This window comes from Schistocerca americana, chromosome 2 (assembly GCF_021461395.2).
Source record: "Schistocerca americana isolate TAMUIC-IGC-003095 chromosome 2, iqSchAmer2.1, whole genome shotgun sequence".
In the NCBI taxonomy this organism is placed as follows: domain Eukaryota; kingdom Metazoa; phylum Arthropoda; class Insecta; order Orthoptera; family Acrididae; genus Schistocerca; species Schistocerca americana.
The window spans coordinates 654290064-654302522 of record NC_060120.1 but is presented as its reverse complement, the minus strand read 5'-3'; the positions used below and the strand labels follow the sequence as shown (position 1 = coordinate 654302522).

Sequence of the window (12459 nt, the reverse complement as noted above, 5' to 3'; positions counted from 1 at the left end):
GCTTAGGTTTCGGTTCGCGGGCCGTGCCCCGGCACGAGGGCCATGCCGCTCAGCCTGGCTCGCCCATTTCCCCACCGTCACGCCACGCCACCATTTCTGAGCGTAGCGAACGCGCCGCATTTAAATGACAATACAACCACACTGCGCCAACTTCGTGTTATATTTCATATTTCTCAATATAGTTAAAAAACAAAGCAAATGTTCGGTATTATTAATTCCTTTTTGGCGTTCTGAAGACGTAATTTTTATCTGATACAATCTGTCCACATACGGGCAGACAATTCTACAGATTTCCACGCCCAGGTTGCCATGTGACCATGAATTATTTAATTTGGAAATCCAAACAACGTCTTTCACACACATACGTTATTCGAAATATTGTAGCTCTTTCGCAACCTCGTTATAGAGACGTGGAAACTACTTGAGGAAAGCAATCTAGATGTCCTGAACAGTTCTAACGTTAAATAGATTTGTCTTTAAAACGGGAATTACATTACAGATCAGTTAGCTACATCTGTACATGCATAGGGGCACTTTAAACTGAAACGCCAAATGGTCTCAAAAACAGCTCGGAAACAGATGTAAGACCAGCAGTGCCCTAAAACTATCCTTGCAATTCTTTCAATCTCGAGTTTTCTTTAACGCCAGTAAGCTTAGGGAACTGGGCTGTGTTTGTCAGAATACGTCCCTTCTAAAACGCCATTTTCTTTTTGTAAATGCATCCCCATTAAACCAGAAAGTAGTGGTTTCTCATCCTGCAGTGCCTTACTGTGGGCAGTGTGTAATCAAGTACACTAAAAATACGAGGTCTGCAATCCATTCTGGATATTCTAATTTTCGTTTCTGCACTCTTTTCCTCGTTCTTCATTCAACAACGGCGAGTTTTAAATCGATAAATTGTTCCAGGTATGCGCCTTGACCTAACCAACGTAGTTTGCAGTAATATATAAAGTCTCCATTCAATCGAAAACTGTTGCAACTGACAGTGCAATAATTTGTGCGTCTTCAGAGACTTCACTATTCGTACCACCAATTTCTTCACGTGCTCCACGCCTGCAAATTTAGCACAGATTGATTCTTGTTGTAAGGAACAATGAATCCAGTTTGTCGATCCCTGTAATGTTTTATTTATTTTTTGCCAACTAAATATTTAAATTCTTTTTGCATGGTATTGTAATGTTGTTTACAGCAGGTTTGGGGTACCCATCGCTTATGCGACTGCATAATACGCATCAGGAATTATTATCCCTCTCTCCAGTCATTCCAATTAATTTGAAAAAGATTAAGACGATAGATCGGTAGATTGCGTTCTTTTGTGCAAACAACGTCCTTCATATCACGCTACGGTCGCAGGTTCGAATCCTGCCTCGGGCATGGATGTGTGTGATGTCCTTAGGTTAGTTAGGTTTAAGTAGTTCTAAGTTCTAGGGGACTGATGAGCTCTGATATTAAGTCCCATAGTGCTCAGAGCCATTTGAACCATTTTTTTTCTTATCACGAAGAAATAGCGAAGGCTAAACAGCGCTGGCATTTCGATTTTGAAACATGAAGTCGACAGACCTTGGCCGGTCCTGGTGTACAATCTGCTCTCGTATTTACATCGTGTATATTCCCGTACAGGGGAGACATTTTAATTGTAAGTCGCTTGCATGGACGTCCCAAACAACTTTGCATCCTATTTCTGAACGACACAAGCACTGCAATATCGTAATTCACAATTATTCCCCTTCCCTGCCTGTTTTGTTACCTAACCAGTGACGGTGGTCCACCAATAGCAGATACATTTCACCCAATAACACCACTTCTTCAGAGTAAGCGCGAGGAAACACACTTTTACAAGTAGCTGTGACCGATGTTTGAGAATGTTCAGATAACTGCGAACACCGGAAGATCCTGAAGAAGACCGGAGCACAGGGACAGAAACGTCGATTATGTCAGAAGAAACTGAAGAGGAGCATGACGCTGTCGAATAACCTACAAGATTTTACCTTCTTTGACAATGGCCACGAGAACCTTAGAGTTATACAACGGTGGTGCTTACTAAACACTTAATTGTAATAGACTATTCTGTTTCTGATTTTCAGAGCCGGAGACGACAATTTTGGGTGAGCCTTTTAGAACGCACTGGCAAGGCAGCGGTTTCAGCCTGACGTGCGTAGTCCAGTCCCGGCGACAGCCAGAAGATACCGTCCTGTGGATGCGCGACGATTTGGTGGGTTGTAACGCCAACGGTTTTAGTTTCTGCGTGCTCATTAGCTAATTAGGACGGTAAAGAAATAAGAAAGTCTAGTACTTGCGTCGTCGGCTACATCTGATGAAGTAATAGCTCAGCTGCATAAGGACAGGGAAAGATATCGCTGACCTTGTTTAAGCAACTATCCATTTTCTTGTCTGAGGCGCTTCAGTGGAAACACGAAAATCCTGAAACGGTTAGCCATATGAGGCCTGAACAGCATTCCTTCCGAATAAGAATGCTGACTACAAAGCGTCAAACACTGAGCCAAGGCGCTAAGACAAAAAGAAGGAGAATGGCCAGTTAGCTTATGCCATTTGTCCACTGGTAATCTTTCGCAAGTGACTAAGATTCTTATGATGCAGCGACAGGTATCAGACTGAACACATGAATTGTCGGACTTTGAAATGAAACTTTAAACCGGAGTTACTCGATGCAAAGTAAATTTTATCAAATATGATACCGAATATTTGCTGCTCCATCACATATACATCTCCCAGTGACGCATTGGAAGATTAATCTAACAGTGAAAGACATGTGACATTTTAGAAAGAAGCTCCTGGATGGTCTTTTTGCAGTTGCTTCACGATTAAAATCATAAAGAAAGAAAGAAAGAGGTAGTTTTCACACGTGCAAAGGTGGCAGTCATGAGCTCAGGTCTGATGAGCTTGACGATGTGACTCTCTCTTCATAAAGCATCAAATCTGGCATGAGTACTCAGCAACCATCTACCTTACCAAGTACGCTGTCTCAAAAATTAATAACCCTTTTAGAGGTGGCCATTTTACTCAAGAGTTATTGTTGCAACAATGAATATCGAGTGCATGAAATGATTACCTTTGTAGATCAACAGAGCAAGCAGTTCTGAGGTACCAGGTATCGACCAATGCTGAAACAACCATATTAGTATGTGGTGTAGCTTCCACGGGCGGCTATGCAGGTGTTGAGTCTGGCATCCAGTCGATCGTACACATCGCTAATACTGTATACGTTATTCTGGGCCTGTTCGACCCGTTCGCGTAGTTCTGTCAGAGTTGTTACTTGACGAGCGACACGAAGCACTTGTCATCGCATCAAATCCCACACGTGCTCGATTAGAGACAAGTCCGGAGACCGTACTGGCCAAGCAAGTTGCTGCACGTCTTGCTGTGCACGTTGAGTTTCACGGGCAGTAAGTGGGCGAGCGTTATCCTGGTGGAACTACATATCAGTTTCCTGTCCAAAAGGGCAAGAGGACGGGTCTAACAATTTTCTGCACTTACCGATCAGCAAAGGTGAAAGAGGTTTGTAGCTTATTGCATCCCAGACCATTAGGGGGGTGGGGCGTGGGGGGGGGGGGGGGGGGGAGGGGGGGCAGTGTGTCTTGTAACAATGCACTCTACGAGACAGCACTCACTAGACCTACGTCGTACGCGCAAATGACAATCATTTGCATGAAGGCAGAATCTACTTTCATCATTGACGACGACGGCGCGCCATTCCATGTTCCAAGTGATCCGCTGAAGGCACCAGCCTAACCGTGCGCGTCGTTGCCGTTGCGTGAATGGAAGGCGGGCTAGATGTGTGCGTGCCCCTAGTCCTACTTCTAATATCCAGTGCCCAACAGTTCTTTTTGACACGTCTGGGATCTCAAGCCCTCTTATCCGTGCTGCGGCAGTTGTACGATCTGCCACTGCTGCTATCACAATACGACGATCCTGGCGGGCGTCTGTGGTGCGTGGACATCCAGAACCTCGTCTACGGGTCTGCAAATGTCCACGCGACCAATGATACCAGCATCGTTGCATAAATGACATAACAAGACCAACTTGAGCGACAGTTCTCCGAAAAGACCGCCCCGTCACTCAGAAGGCCACAAAATGGCCGGCCGGTGTGGCCGAGCGGTTCTAGGCGCTTCAGTCTGGAACCGCGCGACCGCTACGGTCGCAGGTTCGAATCCTGCGTCGGGCATGGATGTGTGTGATGTCCTTAGGTTCGTTAGGTTTAAGTAGTTCTAAGTTCTAGGGGACTGATGACCTCAGATGTTAAGTTCCATAGTGCTCAGAGCCATTTGAACCATTTGAGCCACAAAATGACCGCTTTCACACTCCCACCGTTGGCTGCAGGAAGCACGAGTGTCTCTCTGTGGCGTGGTTCCCTGCGTGCTTCACACGCTGCACCACACTGAATCTTCTGGCTGCGAGGATTCTCTGTTTAAGGGTAGACACAGATGGCACTCTGTTAGCGACGATACTACGATATTTGTTGGCGGGCGACGCTGGATGGATCTAATGTCTTCCAGGTCGCATAAGCTGCCATAGAATCAAAATGTACTACTTTCTTCTGGGGGTATACGTTCACCAGTCAACTATTTATTTACTGGATTTATGTTCTGTATGGAATTGTAACGTCTCAAAATGAACAACGTACTCTAAACTCCTGTAAATTTAAGCTGGTCGGTTAAGTTAGCCGTTTCAGTCTCACATTGCAATAGTCGTGGCATAAATGTTTATAATCGTAAACGCCATGAAATGTGAGAGATATTTCACTAATATGTTATTTTGGCTATTCATGGTGCAAAATTACGGTTTGTCTACCAGTATTTATTTTGTTTTAAATCGATTTAAATCATAGTAAGATAACAACTGGGAAGTGTTCACAACAACGCTCTGCGAGTAAATCTAACCATGTAAACTGAAGACATCACAAGGTGTTCATAGTTCATGCTAATAGTAGTGGGCAGGAAACGTCATACCGAAAGCTCTTTAAAAGCGTCGACGGGTATCACATTTTAGGCTTCGTTTCAACTAAACACTTTCACAAGAATACAGAAAATACAGAGTCGAAATTCAATTTGGGGGAGGGGTGTATTTGGTAGGAGGGGGGTAGGAGGCGATGAGAATGATGTGACAGAGTAGTATAAAACAATGTCAGTATCTATAACTTAATGTCAGGACAGATATTTAAAAAAACGAAGCTATATATCTACATCTAATTACATTCTTACATGTGTAAATCGTTAATTACAACGTAGCGAATGAATTATCGCCAATCGGAGCATGTACAGTACGTGAAAATAGCATTGCAGTATAAAAGACTAATCTTGATACCTAGCTGCATCATCAGCTTTGAATGTTTGCAAATTGGGTTATAGGAATAATATGAGCATTAAGAATAAACAAACATCACATGTGGTTCGTATGAGGCTTATGTACAGCAGTAAAGTGTACATTTTTCTTACATGCTGTGTTATAGTAAAGGGGTTGTGAGAGGGTTTGTGACTGTGTAAACAGCGATGAATGAAATAAGAATCACTACATTCAATTGGTAACTTAGAATTCAGTACTGTACTATTCACTATTCGGTGGTTAACACAAACAATAAAATGTGATTTCTTTTTTTTATTTTCATCAATAGGTCATCCACGCAGACCACGACTCCCGCATCACCATCATTACAGAGACGGATACCTCCACAATAAGCCAACTGCTGCTCGAGGATGCCCAGCCAACGGACTCCGGGACCTACACCTGCAAACTCCCCAATGGCAGCAGTGACAGCGTCGAAATAAAAGTGATGCAAGGTGATGATCACACTTTATACTTATATCGTTGTCAACGACACATTTCTACAGGGGAAAAACAGATGTTCTTCAGAGATACCTTCTAAGTACTTTGGACTTAGGGACCCACGGTCTCTGGCGACTCATTACAGAATAATGTAATAATGATTCATTCGGTTTGTTAGCACAGGGACGCTTGTTTCTCTGAAAATACCTTCACAGCAGTGAAGATGCCTGTTACATGTAATTAGCAAAATGTACAATACAAAACATACACCACCGGCCATTAAAATTGCTACACCACGAAGATGCCGTGCTAAAGACGCGAAATTTAACCGAAAGGAAGAAGATGCTGTGATATACAGATGATTAGCTTTTCACAGCATTCACACAAGGTTGGCGCCAGTGGCGACACCTACAACGTGCTGACATGAGGAAAGTTTCCAACCGATTTCTCATACACAAACACCGTTGACCGGCGTTGCGATGCCTCGTGTAAGGAGGAGAAATGCGTACCATCACGTTTCCGACTTTGATAAAGGTCGGATTGTAGCCTATCGCGAATGCGGTTTATCGTATCGCTCTCGTTAGCCGAGATCCAATGATGTTAGCAGAATATGGAATCGGTGGGTTCAGGAGGGTAATACGGAACGCCGTGCTGGATCCCAACGGCCTCGTATCACTAGCAGTCGAGATGACAGGCATCTTATCCGCATGGCTGTAACGGATCGTGCAGCCACGTCTCGATCCCTGAGTCAACAGATGGGGACGTTTTGCAATACAACAACTCCGCACGAACAGTTAGACGACGTTTGCAGCAGCATGGACTATCAGCTCGGAGACCATGGCCGCCGTTACCCTTGACGCTGCATCACAGACAGGAGCGCCTGCGATGGTGTACTCAACGACGAACCTGGGTGCACGAATGGCAAAACGTCATTTTTTCGGATGAATCCAGGTTCTGTTTACAGCATCATGATGGTCGCATCCGTGTTTGGCGACATCACGGTGAACGCACATTGGAAACGTGTATTCGTCATCGCCATACTGGCATATCACCCGGCGTGATGGTATGGGGTGCCATTGGTTACATGTCTCAGTCACCTCTTGTACGCATTGACGGCACTTTTAACAGTGAACGTTACATTTCAGATGTGTTACGACCCGTGGCTCTACCCTTCATTCGATCCCTGCGAAACCCTACATTTCAGCAGGATAATGCACGACCGCATGTTGCAGGTCCTGTATGGGCCTTTGTGGATACAGAAAATGTTCGACTGCTGCCTTGGCCAGCACATTGTCCAGATCTCTCACCAATTCAAAACGTCTGGTCAATGGTGGCCGAGCAACTGGCTCGTCACAATACGCCAGTCACTACTCTTGATGAACTGTGGTATCGTGTTGAAGCTGCATGGGCAGCTGCACCTGTACACGCCATCCAAGCTGTGTTTGACTCAATGCCCAGGCGTATGAAGGCCGTCATTACGGCCAGAGGTAGTTGTTCTGGGTACTGATTTCTCAGGATCTATGCACCCAAATTGCGTGAAAATGTAATCACATGTCAGTTCTAGTATATTTGTCCAATGAATAGCCGTTTATCATCTGCATTTCTTCTTAGTGCAGCAATTTTAATTGCCAGTAGTGTAGTATAATGCAGTAACCGTGAGACAAATACAAAAGCGCTGTCATGTTGTTGCCATAGGTGCGGGAATAGTTCAGAACAGCGTTGTTGTGCCGCTCTTCCACTGCAGTTAGTGAATCTATACTCGAGGTACAATTCATTGATAGTAAAGCTATTGATAGAACTTATGCGTCAGACTGTTAATACACAAATATAGGAAACACGCAAGCAGGGTGTATCGAAAATTAACGTAGAAAATGAGAGGGTTGGTAGAGAAGGTCATAACAAGCATATTTCATGTAACAAGCCATGCCAGCACCCATTAGAGTACGGCGCTGGGCGTCGTTGAACATGGTCGCGCGCCGCCTAGAGGGTAGGAACGCAACATGCCATCCGAGCTGTCAATGTAGCAGGTCTGCAGGGCAACAATTTCAATGCATTTGTGAGATCAAGGTAAAAGAGACGTCGGGTTGAAGTTCCATGACCTTAATTTGCATACGCTGTAGTCGACATAGCTACGTATATTACAGGCGGGACAACACTAGGTGTTATGTGCCTCTTGCAGGGATGTCAACGCAGCATCTGTGCACACTGCGAAGTCCGGTTCGCCCTGCGTCAGTTCGTCGTCAAATGTGGGTGTTCTTGTGATTTCTACTGTATGGGCGGACAGTAAATGGACCACTGTTCTTGGGAGGAACGGACAGACATGCGGTATGTTTACGGGTAGGAGGATGAAAATGCTCACGCTTCCCAACGTGTGTAAGTTCGGCGGATTCCAAATCGTCGAGCGCCAGACCGACATTTACTGCCATCCTAAGGTCCCTAAAAGAGACAGCTTCACCTGAGGTACGCTTTCCACTGGCACGTTCTCGCAGTGGCACTTGCGCATTGAAGATCTACTTCGAAACGCAGTGTATTCATTTTGCGAGGGCCTCATGGACGCGGTCGTCAACGCACAGTGCGTACACTGGGGCTTGAAGAGGAGGCGTTAGCACTGCTTAAACACACACCCTCAACAAGCTCGCGGTGTGTTTCACGGGAAATGGGTGTTAGCCATTCCATAATTTGGCGCGCGTAGCATGAAGATGACTTGCACCCGTACACCTTCAGTAGGCCCACGCCCTAGACGAATTCTTTCAGTGGTTTTTGCAAAAGTATGCCATTCAACCGGACTTTCAGAACCGTGTACATTTTACGAATGGGGCATCCTTTAGACTAGAGGGTTCAACAGCCACAGTTAACACGTATGGGCACGGAAAAATCCGCTCGCCGCCTTTGTTCGTGGTCACCAGGATCGCTTCGCTGTCACCATTTGGGCCGGCTTCGCAGGCGATACTCTGGTTGGTCCCTACATGTTCCCCCTGTCGACTGAACGCAAACTAATACTTCATCTGGCTACGGAAAACTCTGTAAAAGTTGTTGGAACATGCCCCACTCAACGTGTAACAGCGAGTGTGATACAACACTATTGTGCACTTGCGCACTTCACATTCGGACGAAACCTTTGGTGTGAACTCGACAAGGAACGATGGGTCGGTGGCATAGCCTGCGCGAGGGATTTGTAAGTGTGGAGGATGGTGGAAGGATGCAATCCCCATGTCCGGCCAGACAGGAGTTTGTGACAGTCGAGGTTGAGGTCAAGGTATCTCAGGGTGGGGGTGAGCTGGATGGTATGACCATAAATGGTGAGGTAGACATCGTGGAGACGGAAGGAGAGGGTGGTACGGCCTGTGATGATTGGCTGGGTTTTGGAGGAGTTGATACAAAGGAACCACTGGTTACACCAAGCATTGAACTGGTCAAGGTGGGTTCGGAGGGCGCGTTGGGACCATTGAAGGGTAGGATAGAGAGCCAGCAAGGCGGTGTCATCAGAATATTGGAGGAGGTGGACAGGAGGGGGTGGCTTGAGCATATAGCCAGTATAGAGGTGATAGAGGAGAGGGGAAAGGACACAGCCCTGGTGGACGCCAGCAGTGAGATAAAAGATGGGAGTTGGTGTCATGGAGGGTGACATGGGATGGATGGTATGAGAGGAAAGAAGCGCCCAGACGGACAAAATTGGTAGGCAGAGCGTAGGTTTGGAGTTTAAAGAGGAGACTGGGATGCCATATGCAGTCGTAGGCATTTTGGAGGTCGGGGGAAACAAAAATGGTGGAGAGATGGGAGTTAAGCTAAAAGTAGAGGAGGTGAACTAGGTTAAGGAGTTGGTCTCGAGCGGAGAAAGACGCTCAGGAGCCACACTGTTTAAGGGGTATGAGGTGGTGTTGATTAAGGTGCTGATGGATGGGATGGGAGAGGACGGATTAGAATACCTTACTGAAGACGGTGGTGAGGCAGATGGGACGGTAGGAAGAGGCTGCAGAAGGGGGTTTGTTGGGTTTGAGGAATAAGAGGACGCAGGAAGTCTTCCACAGGTCGGAGTAGAAGCCGGTAGAGAGGATGACATTATAGAAACGGGCAAGGAAAGTCAGGAACGAGAAGGGGCTTTCTCTAAGGTGGTGGTAGGTGACACAGTCGTGACCAGGGGCCGAGTTGCGTTTAGACCAGAGGATAAGTGTAATGTCTTGTGCTCTAATTGGAGTGTTGATGTCAGAGGGGTGCAACTGCCCCAAGTACTGGAGACTAGGAGCAAGTGGAGCGACTGAGGTATCGGCGCGTTCCATGACGGTGGGGAAAAAGAGAATAATCAAAGTGTGGATCATCAGGGACGGATAAGACCTCTGAAAGGTGGAAAGCGAAGTGGTTGGCCTTACTGAGGTTGTCAGGGAAGGGGCGGTCGTTAAGGAGAAGTGAGTAATTGAGTGCGGAATGGGAACCAGTAGGGCGATGGAAGACGGACCAGTACTTGGAGGAGTTGATAGGGAGGGTGGCGTTGAGTCGTGTATAGGTCTGGCGCCAGTCCCGGTTTTTATTTGCTGTAATAAGGTTCTGTACATGTCACTATATTTGCCGGTGGCGTTGGAATGTATCTGATCCCGATGTACTTCGCTAAGAAGGAGATGGTCATAATGTTGTGGCTCATGAGTGTATTCGTATATACGCGACCCATTGACATTAATATGAGTGAACCGTTTATGTATCTCAGTCCTATGCCCTTTGGATGTCAGACAAAGCGCTCCATTTCCGCATTAGGACATCCACTCCACTGTTTTCCACGTCTCACCGTCACGTCGACGTCAACTTGCAGTAAACACACACAGATGGCAGGTGGCAGCACCAGCCGGGAGAGCCTATATAAATCGTGTCGGAGGGGTTATGGAGATGAGAAGCTGTGCAATGGTTTTTAGCAATGGAATTTACCAACACTCACATTCCTATCGCGATATAACTTGCTATGGGTTCGTCGTTTGATAGATAGGTCCTCAGGGTGATGCCTTATACTACCAGGAAATAATATGACGTTGTCGGCTGAGAACTAGGAAGATTCCCCTTAAGTTAACTTGGATTTAAGATCCTTGTTTATTTCAACATGGTAGTGCCCGCTTGTTAAGTGATATAAAGGATAGTAAGTTATATCTTTTTACTTCGATTTGGCGTATAACGAATACTCGCAAGATATCTGTGATTATTCTTCGCGTGCTCTTTGAAGTCCGTTTTTTCGGGTTTTGGGTCAAGTTGCATTTTTGCTGCTGTGAAAACTGATTCCATCACCAGGTGTGATAGTACTTAGACATGCACATTGTTGTACTTCATAGATTACAGTGTGACTGTTTACTTTAAATGAGGATAGGTCCTTCTATATACTAGGGATTCTCTCACCTATAAGAAATTTACAGGATCTTTGTACTAAAAAAAAAAAAGAGACAAGCTTTGTTCGGTGGAGCTTCTGATTGTATACTGTTTAATTCTGGGCTTTTAATGTTTTGCATGTTCTCTTATAAATGCGTGATGTCAAATAGTTACACGACTAACAAGTATCTGTACATATTTTATTCTGTTGTGCTGGATGTACACAGAGACTTGTCTTAACTCTGCTACTTTCATTTTATATCTTTAAGTGTTTTTATTAACCGTTACTTTCTGTAAAGATTCCTGGAGTACACCTCGATATACACTATAAGTATACTATTTTATTATGCAGCGGCCCGAAGATGTCATAATGGAATGCCAAAACTGCTAGCAAAAACAAAATAAAATAATATAACTTCTCAACTGCACCGCTGTTGCCGAATTATTGTTAAATACTTGACCAGCCTCTGTCCCACGTCCACAATGGATCAACAGACGCTGATGCGGAAACGGAGCCATTTATCTGACGTCCAAAAGGGCATGATCATTGGCCTTTGGGCTAAGAGTCGAATCATTTCCGAAAGGACTAAGTTTGTAGACTGTTCCCGTGCCTACGCGGTTAAAGTATGCCATCCACGGCACAGTGGCGCTATCCAAAACCAGCACGAGCCCACTGCGATGCATTACAGGCCATAGATGACAGGGGTGATATGTATGGGCGAATAGATGAGCAACTGTTGAGCAACTGATCGTCCAGATGAACCAAGGGGCTAACGACAGTATCTGCTCGACGACTGTTCAGAGAACGTTGCTGAGGATGGGCCTCCGCAGCAGGCGCCTGGTTCACGTACCCGTGCTGGCTGCTGTTCATCGTCGATTAAGGCTGGAATTGTACCCGTGCTGGCTGCTGTTCATCGTCGATGAAGGCTGGAATTTGCGCTCCAATACCTCAACTGGACGTCTACTGAGTGGCGACAGGTGGCCTTTTCTGATGAATCACGTTTTATGCTCCATCGCCGTTCGCGTGTACGGCGTTAAACGTTTGAAAGCAAACACCATGCAACGATCGTCGGAATGGTCCACGCTGGAGGAGGGAGCATCTCCGGAATGTTTTTACGCCACTCCCTGCACAATGGGTCAGTAAGTATCTATCCTTCGGGACCATGTCCACCGCTACATGCAGTTTCTTTTACCTCGTAACGATGCCATCTACCAGCAGGACAATGCAACGTATGACACAGCTCGAAGTGCTCGTGCGTGGTTCGAAGAGCACCAGTATGAGTTCACCGTTCTCCCCTGGCCACCAAACTCCCCGGATTTAAACTCAGCCGAGAA

General features: G+C 45.9%; 1 protein-coding gene across 1 annotated transcript in view; it reads left to right on the top strand.

Moving 5' to 3' along the window:
• LOC124595487 overlaps positions 1-12459 on the top strand; it is a 95757-nt gene that overhangs the window by 74359 nt on the left and 8939 nt on the right. Inside the window, exons 4-5 of the mRNA XM_047134248.1 lie at positions 2085-2212; positions 5630-5795. Coding sequence (XP_046990204.1) covers positions 2085-2212; positions 5630-5795 — 294 coding nt within the window. The remainder of the gene's footprint in view (positions 1-2084; positions 2213-5629; positions 5796-12459) is intronic.